Source organism: Corvus brachyrhynchos, unplaced genomic scaffold, assembly GCF_000691975.1.
Source record: "Corvus brachyrhynchos isolate BGI_N302 unplaced genomic scaffold, ASM69197v1 scaffold239, whole genome shotgun sequence".
In the NCBI taxonomy this organism is placed as follows: Eukaryota; Metazoa; Chordata; class Aves; order Passeriformes; family Corvidae; genus Corvus; species Corvus brachyrhynchos.
The window spans coordinates 3,104,672-3,123,787 of record NW_008246057.1 but is presented as its reverse complement, the minus strand read 5'-3'; the positions used below and the strand labels follow the sequence as shown (position 1 = coordinate 3,123,787).

At 43.6% G+C, this 19,116-nt stretch overlaps 1 protein-coding gene across 1 annotated transcript in view; it reads left to right on the top strand.

Moving 5' to 3' along the window:
- The first annotated feature begins 4,093 nt into the window (after positions 1-4,093).
- NAMPT (nicotinamide phosphoribosyltransferase) overlaps positions 4,094-19,116 on the top strand; it is a 57,623-nt gene continuing 42,600 nt past the window's right edge. Inside the window, exon 1 of the mRNA XM_017745889.1 lies at positions 4,094-4,141. Within this exon, the coding sequence (XP_017601378.1) occupies positions 4,094-4,141 (48 nt within the window). The remainder of the gene's footprint in view (positions 4,142-19,116) is intronic.

The window sequence follows — 19,116 nt, the reverse complement described above, 5'->3', positions numbered from 1 at the left end:
GTCCATTTAGAAAGAGAAGTCTCTTCTTGCTCATGCTATGAAAACATTATCACAACGAGACAGCCGCCCACTTCCAAATATTGTTCAGTCCATTTAGGAAGAGGAGTCTCTCTGCCTGCGAGTCCTTTCCCCCGACTTGCAGCTTTTCCCGCAACTGCTTTCGAGGGTCCACTCTTGAAGTTTTTTGGGGTACAATTTTAAGGTTGAGCCGTTCAGAAACAAAAACAGAGGCCCTTCTCCTTCCCTGGGAGCAAAGGGTCTTCATCATCTTCATCTTTAGGACTCTCCCTGGGAGCATCTCTAGGGACTGAGGTTTTCTCCTTTTCCATTTGGAGCAAAAGTCCTCATCTGGTCCATCTCTCCCTGTCCAAACTTCTCATGAAATTACAGCTGCGGCAGCATCTGCCTATCTCCACGCAGGTGCTTCTGCTCACGAGTTGAACACTCCACCCCCCATATCTTCATGAAATTACAACAGGATACTCTGATATATCATAGCTTCACAACAGAATTTCAGCTTTAAGCATCTCCTCTCTCTCTTCCCTCAGGTTTTCAGCTCTTCACAGCAATAAAAAGGGTTAATCTCACCTCGGCCTTGCAGCTTTGCAGCTGGAATGTTGAATGTTTCTTATCGCATTGAATATCCGGCTGGCGGGGGGTTCCGTGGGTGGAACAGGGCCCATCGGCTCCAGGATGGCCGTGGTCCGGCCCGGCCTGGCCCAAGCAGGGCCTGGGCTGGGCCCGCTGGCCCCCACACGGGGCCCGCAGCCACCTGTCCCAGCGCCGGAAACGAGAGAGAGCTTGGAGGGGGAGTTTGCCTATTCTTAAATGTGGATCACAGAGGTGGTCACAACTTTAAGTGGCTTAGAGAATTGTCCATATTCAAACTGGCCAGCTGATAGGTTCTATCAGTTCCCAGAGGAAACTGTAAGCACCCCTTAGCAAGGACGTCCCTTCCGGGACTATGCTTGCTAACCTATGACACCTTACCACATGTCATTCCTGCATGTGGTAAGCTTTATGTATCACCTAGGTAGTTTACCCAATTGTTGCTAGAATAAGTTATCCAGCCTGTTTGCTGGATAACTAGTAACCTAGTTCCTCAGACTAGGACTGAAATCCTGCTCTACTCCTTTAGAGCAAGAGGTGCCTATGACTCTGCAGTTCTTGAAGCACAACTGGATTTGACAGTAGTAAAAAGCAGTGCTCCTAAAATATTCATGTAAACACTTTGCTTAAAACATTTGAGGTCGGTCAGGCTTCTAAAAATAAAAGCAAACCAAAATCCCAAAAGAAAGTGTGGTTTTCTGTTGCCCTCTCTGACTGTGTTTTTTCCCCTTTCTAACTAGGGAAGAAAGTACCAGGAAATGCTTGCAAACCCCAAGCTTAAAACTTGTCCCCAGGATTCTGCTTCCATTTGTATGAATTGTTCTCATCACAGTGTGTAGTTTGAAAAGCCATTCTTGAGACTCATCTTGATCTTGAACAGTTATGGCTGCTTCTGGTTTTTATGTTGGTCAAATCCTGCTCAGAATGCAATGTACACACCCCTTTCAAATTAATTTTACAGTAGGTTTGGGGAAATTTTACCTAAAAATCTTCCCCACAACTTTCTCTTCACCATATGAGCAGGGCACATTTCTCATGCTGGCTAAACCAACTGGTGTAGATGAGCTTGTAACACATAAACTGTGATAGCCAGTATTTGATTTCCTGGTGGAAACATTTCTCATGAAAAACTGACAATGCTTTGGCAGATTTTTGGGAAGAGGATGGAGAGGGGATGGAAGTGAACAGAAGGTAAAAAGAGAGGGATTGTTTTTAAAAGTGCTGTCATTAAATAAGTGCATCCAGTTTCACTTAATCATGTTCTTTTTTATTGTCCTCACTTTCCCTCTGACAGATTATGGAGATCCAAAATATACCTACTGGTCTGCAGTGACTGTACTGGTACCCACAATCCAACAGTCTCAGACCAGATGTTGGTGAAACATTCTGCTCTACAGAACAGATACTAATGCTTACAATGTAAGCAATGCTGGGATTGGTGTCTGCTACAGACCAGACCAGGAAGAGTATTTGCCACGGGTCTCTGGTGCCTGTGATCCTTGAAGGCAAATCTCATCAGTAAAGAACAAGGCAAAGTGAACCCTGTTTGTCTTGATGTTACCAAGGTTTTAGATGCTGTCTCCCAAAACTTCTACACAAATCAGTGAAGTATGGACAGATAAATGCACAGTGAGGTGTGGATCAGTGACACAAAGTCCAAACATAGGCTATTCACTAGCTGAGTACCCCAGAGGTCAATACTGTCAAATATCTTCATTAATGCCCTGGACGATAGGAGAGAGTGCATTGTCAGCAGCCTGGAAAAAGCGATTGATGCTCCAGGACATTTTGCTGACATTCAGAGGGACCTGCACAGGCTGGAGAAATAGGTGGACAGGAACTTCATGAGACACCAAGTCCATTACCCGGGCAGGAATATCTTTAGGCAGCAGAGCAGGCTGCGGATCAACTGTCTGGAAGGCATCTTTACAGAAAAGGTCTTGGGGATCCTGGTAGACAAGCTGGCCATGGGCTAGCAATGTGTCTTTGCAGCAAAGAAGGCTACCAGCCTCCTGGACTGCATTAGGCAGAGCATCAGCAACAGATCGAGGGAGATGATCCTTCCCCTCTGCTCAGCACTGGTGTCTTGTGTCCCATTCTGCAGTTCCCTGTACAAGACAGGCATGGATGTGGCTGCAGTCAGCCTAGCAAAGGGCCAGGAAAATGATTAAGGGACTGGAGGATATGACACATGAGGAGAATCTGAAAAAGCTGGGACTTTGCAGCAGAGGAAGAGAAGGCTCAGGGAGATCTTATCAGTGTGTATAAATAAATACCAGAGACAGACTCATCTCTGTAGTGGCCTGTCACAGGGGAAAAGTAAATGGACACAATCTCAAAGGCAGGAAATTACACCTGAACAGAAAAAAACCTCAACACTTTTTTACTCTGAAGGTGCACAGGCAACAGTGCAAGTTGCCCAGAGAGCACATGTGGGGCTTCTATTGTTGGAAATTTTAAAAAGTGCAAAGGACACAGCCCCAGGCAGCCTGCTGGAGCTGACCTGTGCCAAGCGGGGCGTCTGGACTAACTCATCTCCAGAGGCACCTTCAAACTTCATCCATACTGTGACTCTGTGTTCCTGTGTCATCTCCTGTATGTGTCTGTTCCAGTCCTCAGCTCCCAGCCCATGGAACTGGCAGTTGAAGAGCAGCCTGTCCCCTCATCAGTTAACCAGAGCCATGGCATCGCTCACACTAACACACCCAGAGGGTGGCCCAGCACCTCACTGCACAAGTTCTCCTGCCCCCACTCTGGGACAGGAGTTCCACAGTGCCAGAGCAGTAACTCTGTGAATCACTCCAGAGCATGCACTCAAGAGTATGTCAGAGCACCTCCTGATTTTGGACTGAAGCAAGGAGAATAGCTTAATACACTGATAGAATGAAAAAAAAAAGTCTTTATCTTTTTAGCCAAGCTCTCTTTCAGCTGTTGAGATACGATGGACTAAATCCAGAGGAGCTGTGAGTTTTCTTTTATTAGTGATAAAATCTAAGCTGTTGTTAGAAACATCAGAGGAATTTAATAGGCTTAATAGTGGCTCCTAAATTCCTCAGGAGACCTGTGAATTTGGAGTTTAGATCTGTGAGCTAGGAAGTGCTTGGCACCTTATCAGCAGTCAGCTCAGCAGCCTTTGCAGAATGAAAAACACCTTTTTGTTCAACTTCCCCTGGTAGCTTGCCAACCTTCTTGTTACTCACTAAGTGAACTGTCTCTAGAAAATATGGTCTCTGGTTTAAGCCACAGGTTTCAAAACACAGCTTAATAACTACGCAGCAAGGCGAGGGGAATTATGTCATATCATAACATCTCCTCAGCAGGCAGATGCAGTTCAGCCCCTTGACTGCACAATATCCTAACTAGTCACTGGGGTTTGCTCAGTGGTGCCGTCACCTTGCAGGCACAGAGTCTTCCCCCACCATGACATTGTCTGACCTCTTTCCTTCTGGAAAGCACTGGGCAGGCAGGGACACAAAGTGGTAGAATGGAGGAACAGACTGAGGAGACAAAGTCAAATAAAAGGAGTAGCCAGGTGAGTAGCTGGCAAACAATCCCAGAGCTGTGAAATTTCCTTGGCAGACTTCTCCAAATGACTGAAGTATTCCCCCAAAGAAATTCTCATCGTGACCCTGATGGTTCTGCTCTCATGGTGGAAGTTTGCTGAAGTTGCTCTTCTGATGAGATCATTTTAATAAACACAAGTAGTCTATGGGTACAGGTACAATTACTACCATCTAAAGAAACATGGAATAAAATGGTCTTGCACCAGCTACTAGGAACACTGAGTTATAATCACAGCTATCACTAATTTTTTTCCTTCCCTTAAAAAATTCCCAAATTTATATTTATTCTACTGGCATCCAAGCCCATAACTGGAGAAGTTGTACCACAATCAGAGCTGCCAAATCCATGGGCAAGGCCCAGACAGAGACTCCCATGACATACACCAAAAGGGATGGGAGAAAAAACAAATACAAGGGCAAAGGAAGGGATGTTCCCAAACAATTTGATTGCTCTGAAACATCAAACATTTTGCAGTCGCCTTGACCAATTGTGGAGTGGTCTCCATTAAACATTCATCATTTGCTATCTCATCAATCAGAGCAAGTGAATCAGTAAATAGCTGTGAGGAATGTAGGATTTATGTCTGAAAGCACTGATAATATTTTTCAAACAAAACTCTGTCTAGCTCTAGAGGAAACACTCCAAAAAACAGTCCTCACTCACAAATACAAGCAAAATGTGTGCAAGAAACTAGGACTTGGTTGTTTCTCCCATGTTAGGAATTTGGGTGATTTGAGATACTTCACTCTTAATTTCAAGTAGCAATGTGAGTTTGCTTGTTCTGCAGCAAAGAGTGTATTGGTGGTGTCATTTCCCTTGAATAGCCCTTCTGGCTGAAATGCAGCTCATGTTCCCTTCAGCATGACAAATAACACACTTAATCTCTCCCTGGAGCCTGGAAAATCTGAGATGAGATTGGCACTGCAATATAAAGAGAGATACTCTCAAAAGGGAGGCAAAATAATTTGAACCAAGTGGAAATAATCACTGGCACTCCTAGCTACAGACAGTCCTTGGATTTCAATCTGTATTTCAGTGTAAAATGGTTTTCCCCCATCACATCCGTAAAGCACCTAAACCAATTGCATCCTAATCTTGACTGTGGGTTTCTGGCACTGCAGTAAAACAAACATTGAGCTTATAAAAAAATACACAATCAACCACATGTGTTCTTGCATGAGCTATCCATGCCCTCAGCATAACTTAAATATAGGCGTGGGTCTGTGTATGACTTCAGCTTTGGACATTAAAAAAATAACACTGTGTCCAGAAGAAAACTTTTCTCAACTAATCCTGTATTTCAGAGCCAGACAAGTTGGGGGTTCTTTTTAAAAGATAAAACACACAGGTGGTCTGCCATTTGCTGTGGGTACATAAAAGGAGTATTACACAGATAGCAAAGGAGAAATGGATGGCTCTGGCAGATGGCATCGTGCTCAGGGTTAGCCAAATCCCCTCTCAGGCACTGGAGCCCAGATGGCCAAACAGAAACACTTTCTGCCACAAACCCTTTGCATGCCTTTGAGACTTCTCTGTGCTGGGAGGGGAAGTATGTCAATTCACAATCTTGCTGTGATAAAACAAAACTTGTATGTTGGGAAATATGTTCATTCACAGGCCCCCCTTGGCCCCAAGGCTTTCCTTCCCTCATCTGAGCCTCTGCCTGGCTGGAGTGCTAATCACAGCTCCTGCACAGTCTAAAAGGTGGTTACCACTAATTTTGAAAGCTGGGTTTGCAAAATGAAGCAAAAGGACCCTCTTGGCAGTCTTCTGTCCATGTACCTCTAAAATCAGTAAGGTCCCTCTGAGAAGGTGGGAGAGCAAGGACTGGGTGCATGCAGCTGCTAAAGGAACTTAGCAAGGGTGACTGACACTGGTGGAAGTGCTTTGCAAAATGCTCAACACTTCCCATTTGTTTTGACATTGCTCTTTAGTTCATGTGATTTCAAAAAATCTGCTTTGCTCAAACCCGCTGGAGGTGTGAAGCACATGGTTATACAATGGATTCCCAGCACTTCTCTCGCAAAAGACACCACAGGGCATCCAAAGTGTTGAGACCTTGCAACTGACTCCTGCCTGCTCCTTTTCATGCTCAGCCCAAGTTGCCAAACACTTGTCTCTGCAAACTTGAAGGCACTCTGGAAAGTTGCAGCTGGGGGCCATTGCACAGGCATAGTGACCTTCCACTTCTGTGTATCCTCTTCCAGGGCACTGTTGTCATGCCATGGTACACACACTGAACACGATTAGCCCAACAGTGAAACAAGGCTAGCATAGGTTCCAGTGAAGGCTACAGAACCCACTCTTGCCAGAGTATGCCCAGGCTGCTGCTGCCTCACGCTTTCAGTAAATGCTCAACACATACAGAGACAGTGCACAGGGACTGGATGTGGGGAGGAGGAAGATGAGGAAAAGATTTCAAAATGGGAGACAGCAGTGGGGTAGGACAGGGAGGGGAGAAGCAGGGCTTAATTTAGAGATAAGGAGCAGAAGAATCATACAGCTTTGTCGGGGGAATTACCTTTGATCTCTCCTTCTCTTCTGCCTTTCCTGAAACCTGACACTGCCTCATGCCATCCTGTCCTGCTCCAGACTCATTTACAGACACCTTCAATACCTTGCACAGTCTGGTTCCTTGCATGGGCTTTCTTCTTCTTCTTCCTCCCGCCCCACCTGTCTGCGCAGTCACTTGAGCTGGGATACTGCCACCATCATGCCCACATGTTCTCTTGTGATTCCCTAAATGCCTGTAAAAATCCAAAATTCCTGTTCAGGACAATTCTGCCTTTGTTGTGAAAGCTCTCAGCTCCAGCACATCCTTCCTCTTCCTCCCTGGAAAAGCATTCCTAACATAAATCATTTTCCCTGTGCACATATTTATGCCAGGAAATCTCTGCCATCCCTGCTGTGGTTTGGGGGCAGAGATGATGCTCCTAAGACAGCTTTCCTCTGCCTGACAGGCCAGCTGGGCAGCAGGTGCTGTGCTGCAGCCAGCACAGCTGAGCATGGAGGGGGCAGCCCACCCCATGGCACCACACCACTCACATCACCTCCTTTCAGGCCAGAGCAGCCTTCTCCATGCAACACCTGGGGCTTTAGTCTACAGCCAAGAGCAAAATGGAGCCAGAACTGAAGCCTGAGCACCAACTCATGATCAGCAACTAAATCATCAGCAAGATCCCTGGTGTGGGTGAGATCTGGGCAGCCCGTAGTGTGGGCAACCCGTGCCTTGGCTGGGCTGGCAGGAGCCCGGGTCCTTGCAGGCTGTTTGGATGCAGTCATCTGATTTGGCAATTGGAGAGTTTGGCTGTATAGACACAAGCTGAATTGTGCCAGGAGGGCTCTAGGCCAGTGAACAAATGTAGCCTCAGCATCAGGAAAGTGTTAAGCCCTGCCAACAAACTCTCAGAAAGAAGAAACACACAACAGTATCTTCAGTAAAGTGCAGTGGATGTGGTATGACTTTATTTTTTGCAACTTTATTGCAGGATTGAGTCAAGGTAGTCTAAATGCTCTCCCAAAAACTCAATGAGTAATATTCCATACTCAGGTTTTACATTCAGGATTTCATTGCTTTGGGATAAGTACCTTCATTTCCATAGAAGAGAATCCTGTATCTCTGCAAGGCAGTGATTTTTCTCACATCATCTGTGAAATTACTGCTGCTGCTCCTTCTTCTGCCACCTCTGCCTCTGCACCTTTTCACATCTTGCACACAGTCCCAGATTGGACTGGCAGACTCTGGCAGATCCTAACAGATTCTGACTGTCAGACATGTCAAGATTATACCTAACTGTTGGGATTTGGTTAGAGGATCAGGGACATAGATCATTGATAGAATTATGGGGTCAATAAAAGAACTATACAAGCAATAGGCCTGCAAGCAAAAGGCCTGTGTGTGAGAAAAACTCTGCATGAGAAAAATCCCTGTGAGAACCAAGCCTGAGAAACAAAGAGGGAGTTTTGAAGATTTACAGCTGTGTAGATAAGACCCAGAGAAGGGGAGGTGAACTCTGAATTCTTTTAATCATAACATAACTGTAGAAGCTTGCCAATGAAAGTCCAATTATGTAGAAGTAGAAATGAGCTTTGATAAGTTTTTAAGCCACTTAGGAGTTAACAAGCTGGTATACTATATAAGTGCCTCTGGATTGCTAATAAACGGAGCTTGCTCTTATCAACCACATTGGTTTTGGGCTGCAATTTCTCCCTCCGCCGGAGCCACCGGGCCCTTTTTCAATTCCAACATCTAACTTTAGGGTTTAGATCACTGAAACAGCAGAATGCTGAATGAGAAGTTCATCGTGTCTTTGAGAGGGTGTTCTTTGAAAGGGCATCTCTCGGGACATGAAGTAAAAGCTACATGGATCCCTGCTGATGAGCCGAGCTCAGTATGGGGGGATTTATTGAATATCAGGAGGCACTCAGAAATTCCATGCAGCTAAACTCAGTGCCTGTGCTTGAAACTGATCCCTGACAAGGAACTGGGATTTTATTAAGATTAAATCAACTTTTTTTCCATATCACTTGGAGACAAATATTCATTCTCTCTTAAAAGTTGTCTACCTACAGTGCAGAAAAAAATTTAAAATTGGACTACAGGTGGGAAAGTCCTTCTTTGCATTATATTTATTGTGCAACAACAAGCATGTCTTACCCTCTTTGAACAGAGCTCACTGTGTCTGAGCAGGGTTGCACATCAAAGAACACTCTTTTACTCCCCAGATTCCTTCTCCCTTCCCAGCTGGAACATTCAGCATCTTCCCCATATCAGCTTGGCTTGGCGAAGGATACTAGGAATGACAACGTGGGAAAGGCTGCTCTGGCTGGGGGCTCTGTGGGCACGGGGTCCCCGCAGCCGGGGCAGGCTCTGGCCAGCCAGAAGCACACGTGGAGATGGCAGCTCACATCCCTCTGTTTCCTAGCTGATGACAGGAGCAGTATCAGCCTGCAGTCAGATTCTGGGAGAGCCAGGGAACAAGCCTGGAGCTTGCTTTTGTGCAAGGACATGTATTAAGCAGAGATGCCCCCTTTTTACGTTCAAAGTACAGAAGGGAGCAGTTGGAGCATGAACCTCAATGGGGTGTTGAGAAACCATGAGTTGTTGTAAAGGAAAGGTATTAAGTATCTCTAGCTTGATGGGACGAACTAAAACAATTCTTAATTTATTCCTGTCTTTGGGACTCAAAGCCCAAGAACTTGTGTGTAATGCTTATGGACTCTTAACCCTGACTGTGATTTCCCAGGGCTCCAGGAGAGAACACAGTACTGCTCATGGTCAGTCTAACCAACAGCCACGATGGTTAGAGTGGAGTTCATGTGGTGCCCAGCTGCTTCCATGATCCTGCCTCCTGTCAGGGCAGGTCAGCTCATGCTGAGCTCCATGCTGCCCATTCCCACTGACCACAAGCCCACATCTCAGCACAACACTGCCACCACCATTCCTGTGCTGCTGCAGCATGGGCTAGCTCTGACTCTTGTCTACTTGTCAGCAGAAAAAAGGGAGAGGGTGTTACTACATCTGAAAAATAAGAAATTAGTTTCTTCCATGCCATTTCATTGTTCCTGCTCCTGATTTGGTTCCACAAGTTTGTCACCCCTCATCAGGCATGGCTGTGTGACAGAAATAAAGTCTTTGTTTGCTGTGGGTCCCTGGGCCCTTCTGGGACCCATCTCCCACTGGACTGTCTCTAATGCTTTTTCCTGCAGTAAACTTTGAGGTGGTTTCATTTCATCCTGCTTTCTCAGGGAGTTATCCTGCATAAAAATGCTGTAGCTCTTCCCCGGACAGGTCCTTAAGGTATATTATAACTATTTTTCGCATGGATGCAAAGAGGCTGGCAGCATTATATTCAGACGGAGCCATTCATTACCAGAGGTTAGCAAGGCTGAACATAATTTAATAGCATGACAAAATTCTTGTTCTATTTTTGCTGGAGCCCCAAAACTGTGGGTAAGAACATTTCAGGCCTGAGATCTAGACCTTGTCACTCCTGAGTAATGGTGGCCACAGCTCTGGGGGCATTGCTGGAAAGGAAGACTGACATATGGTGCTAGCCTGACAATTCTGGGGGTAGCTGTTATTTTCTGAAACTTTTGCGTTTATTTCATTTTATGCTAATCAGGAAAGCTCTGAGCTGAGAGCAGATGGTACTGATTTGCTCAGGGTTATTGCTGGTCGAAACTAAACAGTGTTGCACTCCATTCTCACAGACAGCTATTAAACTGGAAATGGATATTATTTGTCCATCGGTATTTCCTTGGAGTTCACTCTGGAGTGAAGCCACATTTAGCTGGGCACTATTCACTTACACAAAGGAGTTACGGTTCTTCGTCCCTAGAAACCCGAACCTGAAGTGAAAACCCCAGATGCAGAGTTCCCTGACCTCAGGCTATTACCAAATACTTCTCTCTCCTGTTTCAAAACCCTTTTCTCAGAAATATGGTTTCCTCTTTCTTCCTCCCTAACTTGAGGAGACTAGATGTGGTATTACAGCAGCTGCTGACTGTCCCACTGGCTGGTGGGACACTGCTTCAAGGCACCACTGAGCTGTTGCAGCTCTACTGCTGAGGTTGCTGAGAGCGGCTGTGCTTCTCTTTTCTGTATCAAAACATACCCCGTCACATTATCATCCAATTCAGGCCTCCTGCATCAATTTGAGAGCTGTTTCTTTGGTAAAACATAGGCTAAACCTGCTGTGGACACCGTCATGGAGATGCATCCCTTGGGCAGTCTTTTCCTCCTTATTGAGGGAAAGGGGGATTGCCCAAGGTAGTGTTGGTAATATAATCATTTCCCTGAAGCAATTATTGACAAATCCACTATCTTTCTCAAAGTCTGTACTAAAACTACTGTTTCTGAACACTATGGTCTAGCAGACCTCAGAGAACCTCAGCAGCTCAGTGTCCCATGTGGCAGGTCTGGGGCACAATTCTTGGGGATGGGGAAAAACAGCACTTCAGAAAGACAAAGTGTCTCTAGGAATCTGGAGAGCAGAAGAAACAGAACCACAAGGCAACACTCATTTACCTTAGCAAAAGAAATCAACAGATTGTGATCTCCAGAGGTTTTGTAAGGCCACCCTGCTTTCCCTTTTAGCCTTGGCTGGTTGATGAATACACCTGTTGTGCTCCAGTGCATAAAAACATGCAAACAGTGAAATCTACTAATACTAAGATGAAGAAAAGCTTAAAGTTAATGTATGGTTGCCATAATAATTTATACCTAATTACAACCCATTACAAGGCTGTCTTGAATTCCCTGGGTGGTCCAGGAACCTCCTGTCTTGTCATCAGCAAAGACGAGATAGTAAAGCTGGTTTGAGACAACAGATTGCCTTGAAAACAGGTCTGAACTCCTCAACACATCCATAATTAAGTAATTGACACACCGGACTTCTCCAGATGGGAATTTTTGACAGTTCTACATGTTCCCCCAGGTAGCTACTTCTGTAGCTCATCTCCTTTGTGTATCTAAATGTGTATGTGGTGATTAACATTGTGGGTGGACTGTCCCTGGCATTCTCACGCGATTCTGATGCTTTAGCAGTTGCAGAAGGGATCAAGTTGTACATAGATATGACATTTGCAAGTAGTCAGTACAAACTGTTCCTGCAAATGCAGAAAAATACTCATGTAGGACAGTCTTTTGTACACAGTTAAGATATTTAAACCAGTTTTGTATGTAGTTGTCACAGACAAAACAGTCCAGATTGGGAAATTTTACTTAATTTATTGCCAGGCCACACAAGCTTCCGATCCCTGACTTGGATATCAAGAGAAAAAAGACCACAAACAGCTAAACATTCAACATGAAACGCCATTCTCCCTCCTTCCCAGAGTCAACTTCCTTTATTTTTTCTGCAGTCACAATTGCTCCCACAAAACTCCCTGGCAATGGGATGGGTGGTGTGGGAAAGTGGAAACAGAGCACGTGGCAGCTTTCTGCTGCCCACAGGGCTGTTTCGGCTGCTCTGCTCTTCGTGATTCCTGACACTCTGAACAGTGATTTCCACCACACTGCATGCCATGGAGTTTGCAGTAGTCAGGCACTTAATTTTAATGCTGAACCATAATCCTACTTCAAGTAAATAAAAAATGGAAATAAAATAGTGCTATTACACAATTGCTAAGGCAGTCAGTTCTGCTGTCAGCAGATGTGATGGCCAAAGATCTCCTTAACCACAGACACAGGAGGTCTGAGTGATACATCTCTGGATAAAAGAATAAATATCAATGTGAAAGTGAAACATTGGCAAACATTTCACAGAAAACCCAAGTTATGCAGTGTGCCAGAGGTTTTGAGTCATAGATACATTATACTGTAATATTAGATGCTGCAGACTGTTAGCACAAGTTGTGCCCCCTCATCAGGCAGAAATAAAATACAGAGGGCAGTTAACCTGCACTTTTTTTTTACTATTATGGCAATAGTAGCTCCACTGAATTCCTACGTGTAACTTACTTCAGATAGATGTGTCAATACATGTTTATTAAAAAAAAATCAATATTTTAAAATACATTTTATATATCTATAGTATACGGATCACATTACTCCAGATAGTTGCAAACTTCTAGAATCACACCACAAAGATGTCTCAGAGAGACTCACAGATTACTGATGTTTACCCTAGGGTAATTACTGTCACACCATGTGTACCTTTTGTCTGTCAGATACATTAAATTGAGATACACTCTGCTAAATGATGAATATTCGTTTTCTCAAATTCCTTTAAAGATTCTCAACCTTTAACTGTCCCTGTCAGACACCAGACGAAAGCAGCATTCAGAGATTTAACAACTAAGTTTTGCTGCACAACTTGTCCCAAGGCCAGGGTAATGGAGATTCCTTGAGAACATAAGAAGGTGATCTCTCACAACACATTCTTGGCTGGCAGGTGCTTCAGCACATAATAAATACCTGGAATATATCCAACTATTTTGGGGGTAGCTGTATAAAACCTAATCTGATTCTGAATTCCTGTGCAAATGTTGATATATAAAATGGCACAAGATAATTTTAAATACAGACTGTCCTCCTCATTCCCTGTGCACTCCCTTTCTTTTCTTATTTTCCTTAAACCTTCTTTTGGCTTTAAAGTCCCCAATCACATTTTCATTGCACATCATTATTTACGTAAAACCTGGAAACTGAAGGGTTGTTTAATTTCAGTGAATGCCTACAGACTGGGCTAAAGTCCATGTGAGTTACCATATTCCTCCTGAAAGCCTTGGAAGCAGCAAAGGGCAATATGTTACTGGAACTCGTGAAGGGCTGCAGCTGTCTGTTTAATTAGTCTGAGACCGCATTTTTCCGGAGTGAGTTAAGAAGCTGTGAGCTGTGGACTGCTAGCTGACAGGGATGTCATACCGTGGCTTCAGGAGATCTGAACCTCTGCATTCACAGAGGAAGCAAAGCATTTTCATGGCTGCATGCAAGCAATATCTTCACCATGAAAAAGTTCCCAACAATCAAGCACTAGAATAGATTGTCCAGAGAAGTTGTGGAGCCTCCATCACCTGAGGATTTCAAGACCAAACTGGATTCAGCCCTGAGGTACACAGTCTGATCCCACAGATGGCTGAGACCTCCTGAGGTCCCTTCTAACCTGAATTATTCTACGATTCTAAAAATTTTGTGGAGTTCTCATTGCTATTGCAATTTCTGCCCCATTCCCAGTGGGTCTGGTGACACACCATGGATTCTGTGTTTAGGCAGGGACTGGAAGAGTAAGTTCTAATGGCTTTTAGTGGAAGTTATCTCTAGCTGACTATCTCATGCTGACTTACAATTGTCTGTGCATATTGAAACTCATTCATGTGAAGAATTAAGAGCCTCTTATCTTGCTTTGTTTTACCAGAAGGGACTTATTTCTTCCAGCCTTTCTCCCTCCTTTTAGCATACCATTAGAAAGGTTCTGCTGATGACTTCTTGGACTCTTGAGAATGCCAGTGTGGCCTGGCAAGGTTAGCGGAAGACAGAGAAGGGACACTGTAGCCCAGAAAGTTCTAGATAAAGAAAAGGGGTGGGGGAGGCATGTGGAAGTGCTGTAGTGTTTTTTCCCATGTATGGAGAATAAATGCAGTGGCAATAACGCTGACAGTAGCAACATGATGAAAAGCACACCAGTGGCAGAAAGTGGATGCTGTTCAGAGCAAGCTTTTCCTTGTAGAACTGCAAATACAACATACACGGTCAACACAGTTATTGCAGCATAGTCTTAACCAGAGTAACTGATGTGATGTAGCTGCTTTCTGTGCAGGAGTCTTCTCCAACTGATGTCAAATAAGGGAAACACCTCGTTAGCAAATCCAGCACACTCCACTGTCTGTAATTGGTCTACAGCAGGAAGAGTGGCTCGGACAGCTTTGGAAAATGCTTAAATTCAGTGTGTCACACTCATGCCCCTTCTCCCTTCTCTTAGGGTTGAAGCAACTATACAAGGCAAAATAGTCACCAATGTTAGGCTTCTGGGCAGCCAAGAGCCATGGCATGAAGACTGAGGATGGTGGTGACAGGAAGAAATATGCTTCCTGATTCCACTGGATGGACTTCACCTAGAGCACTATTCTTGACCTTGAATGGGAACACCAAGCCAGAGTCCAAGGTTCTCTCTACCATGACAGGCCTTACATGAAGGCCAAACTATCTGTGGCACCATGATGGACTCATGATCAAAGCTTTCATCTAGATTATTTTAAGTGAGATAATTTTTGACAAGTCCTTATCCATAGACTTAGTGTCCTAAATCTTGAACCAACATGCTGCTAACAAGCACCCCCTTCAAGCACTACTGCTAGGAAATCCCCCTGGCAGCAAAACCTGACCCCCCTCTTTCAGCACAGCCTCACACAAACCATGTCAATTCTAAGTTCCATATCTTCCTTCTGTAGGAGGATGAAGTCTGGGACATCTGTCTTTGAGAATAAGAAAAACAAAAAAGTAATCCCCTAAAGAGGATAAAGAACAGGAATACGGACAGCAAAAAGAATGGCAAAAAACCCCTGTAAGAATAATAGCAAATAGCAGCAAAACGCAGTGCCCATGGCAATGGGCCCTGGCTGCAAACTGCTGAGTGGGGGCCTTGTCTGAGCTACAACAAGGGTCAGGGAGAAACACAAAGTAGAGTGATCACAGAATGAGGCACACACAGCAACAAAGGCTCCACAAAAAATGGTAACTCTTCCAGATGACTACATGGACTTGAAGATTCAAGGGCTAAACACAATTAAAGTCCATGAAGTGTTCTGAATCCAGAGCCTGGGACAAAGCTGTTGACCAAAAAACCCCAGAGGACACTTTAAAAATGGTTACAAATTTGTATGCCTTGATTTCCCAATTTATTAAATGAAAATAATGTTACCTACTCCATATATTTTATATGCTTCATTCCTTCAATGTTCAATGAGTTCTACGATCTTAGGAGGGTAGGCAGATATAGAAGTACAAAACATATTATTTTTGATTACCATCTTATTGATCAAATTTTCTCATATACTTGGAAATTCTCCCTGAATTGAAGTGACTTTTCAAAGCCGTACAGCAGTGTTTGACTACATGTGGAAAATAACTTGAAGACCCTTGTTCCAATTAAGATAAAGAGATGGGAAATTTATTCAGAATGCTGGATTAATATTCTTACTTGGAAAACAAAACAAAAAACCCCAACAAAACTGTAAAGCTCTGTAAGATAATAAGAACAAAATAAAAAACCTTAGAGAGTATAAATTCTTCTCATCTCAAATCTCTTTGGACCTCTGATCTGGCTACAGCAGGAGATACTAAAATTTAAAATTTCAGTTCTAGGAAAAATCACCTATTAAAAAAATCTGTGTGAAGTACATAAAAAGGCATTTACCAAGGAGTGTATGTAATCAACCTTCATTAAAGAAAAGTATGCTTTCAAAACCTAGCTGCATTGATGGCTTTAGCAAAACCCTTCAACAACTTTGTGATGTCTCACCCTTAAGAGGAAGGGAGCACCCAAATCCATAAATGCTCGTGGTTGACATGAAAAACAGAAGTCAAAGGGTCTCCAAAAACTCACAAAGTTTTATTAGTAAATTACACATTTTGCATGGAAATTGCTATGTTAGCCCCTGGCCTCTTGTATGAGTACACTGCAGTGCGGTTTGGATAAAGGGGTAAGAGGAAAGGGAAGAGAGAAAGAAAGTGAAGTAAAGAGGAAGAAAGAGAAAGAAAAGAAAGGAAGAAAGAGATCACTAGTCCTGATTCCAGTGTTGATGCAGCTGATGGGGTGTCCAGAGTTTTGGGAGAACTGCCTGGGCTTCATGGAAGTACCTTTCGTAGATAATTTTCCCCACCCTGATGACAGATTCTCACTTTCCATGCAAACTAGTTGTTATGTGCAGCCCATTCTTTCAGACCTTTCTGGAAATGGGTCAGAGGATTTGGGGGTCTTGGGTGGCTTATTCCTCCCCACCAGTCCATGTCCACTTCTTGATCTCATTCCTGTGCTTGTACTGGACTGTGTTGTGCTTGTTTCCAGGAACCAGAACAAGGACATTTGTCCCACAAAAGTGCTGCTTATCATGGCCCCCTTCTCCACCACATCCCATTCTTTCTCACAACATGTTATTGTTACCAACAAGTCTTGGTGATTTACCTGCAATCCTTGGTTGGCTTCACAGCCATCCACCTATCAGGGTTTGAGATATCCACATTAGTTCCTTACCTTCTGGTCTCCTACATATTTGTACATGGCAATATAGTGATATGCACACCTTTCATTTCATTTTGTAATGCAAGACCTTCTGATAATGACATAAATAATCCGTGATTGATTCTTTAAAGTAAAAATACAGTCCACTGAATAACAGAATATACTTTTCATCTTGTCCACTGGCTAGTCCATAGAAGATAAGATTATATTGCTCCCCTGATAGTGTTTTTTACACTGAGAGACCCAGTCCTGGTGATCTTAATCAGATTAAACATGATAGCCTTGATATTGATTCGATATTCAGTCACACTAATATAACATACAGCAGTTCTATTCATTATTTGAAAACCTGATTTTATCCAAAGTTTTAAAAGAATTTTATTAATGGTACAGGTCTTTATTGATCTTTGAAAGATTTAATTGTTATGATTAAACTAAATTGGACATGGATCAGAAAAAAAAAAAGGCATTTTGAAGTTGTGCTAATGAAGTCTTTTGCTTCTATTGAATCAGAATTCACACCTGATAATCTATTTTATTTAAACCAGAAGAGAAGAAAATTAATTTAAATTTATCTGTTTCTGTAATCATTACACCTGTTTCACATTGCAGTAACCACCACTGATTTCAGTATGTTTATGCCCATTTTATATCAAGATAACAGAGAACGAAACAAGGCTCATGTAATTTGACTCTTCTTAACATTCTCTATTCACACAGCTAAGTTGTATATAATCAGCATGTATGAAGTGGGTAAAAGCTTATATTCCAGCATAAAAATTAAGGCATCTGTACTTAACATCATTGCCACTGACTGCCAGGCAGAGTCATGCAGGCCAGCGCAGTAGAAGATTAAAGCACTTCAATTGTGCTGCTTCTGTGTCAGCTTATAGGTGTTGCTCAGAAGACGCTAAATGAAGTCCAGGTTTTCCCTAGGCACTTAAAATTAAGAATATTAAATCTAAGCAGGAGTTCACTGTGTTTTTCTAGATAACTCAGCTGAAGATCAGAAATACCACAAGAGTCCTTTATACATGAATAAATCACAGCAGTATTTGCAGAAGTATTCACAGGAGTATTGGTACATCTTGCCTCCTTATGTCAAATTTACAGACTCAAAAAGTACACAGGAGTACCTATACAGAGAGAGGGTTCAGCGTGTGTTGCTTGTACAGATTTATCCCATCATCACGAGCTCGCCTCCTGAACTAGAACTGTTCTGAATTACTTTCACCTGAAGTCAACAATCAAAGGACATAATGACTGCAGAAATTGCTTAAAGGTATTTACATTGCTGGTAGTGCCCTGTCTTGGGGTGTCCCTTCAAGGGGGACACCTGCAGTTGCAATCTACATTTGCTCCTCTGATGGATCTTTCAATCAGCTCACTCGGAAAGTCATAAGCAAGAGTCATGAAGAGGCTTTCTCTGTGCACAATAAAAGGGGAACAAGGGATTTATTTACCACACTTCGGCCATCTTGCTTCACTGTTGCAGTAATATTCAGGATCTTCTATAATCTCTGGTTGTGATGGCAGGAACCACTGTTCCCTGGGTTCCCAACAGCCTGCATCATCTGAGCAAGTGTTGGGGGAATTTTCTGACTTAATGTCTCGGTGTGAGGCAAGTTTAGTGGGAAACGTTTCCTCCACAGAAGGCAGGTTTCAGCAGTCCCTCCCCTACCGATACAAAAGGAATTTCTTGGAGGAAAGTGAAAAAAACTATTTCTTTAACAAACCAAGTGCCCACATGGCACGGGGAAAAAAATGAATAACTGTTACAATATTAAATGTCCTCGATGCGGAGAAAGCTGGTGGATTTAGAGTTCCCTCTGTAGCTGGCTCAGCCCCTCCTGAGGTCGGAGGCCAGGATGCCATGTCCCCACAGCCTCCCTGCCAGTCCACGGGGTCCGATGATCTGGTTCTTGGATCACAGCTAGGCCAAACAGTTCCAGAAGAAGAAGGAAGTACTGGAGGATTTTGGTATACAGTCCTGAGAAAACTTTTTGCCTCAGCTCACAAGCTGGCTAAAAGCAGGAATCCACTCTCTCCCACTGCAAGCAGGGCTGAGCAATGCAGGGGAGTGTGTGTGAGTCCTTGAACACAAACCATGCTGAAGAATTCACCCGGCTTCCCCTCATCACCCCTTTTCCTCAGACCCAGCTTAAAGCTGTGGGACCCATTTCTGGGCATAAAGCAGATGATAGGGAACTACAGTATTATCATAAAATCACCCCAAGACACTTAACAAGTAGGAAAGAGT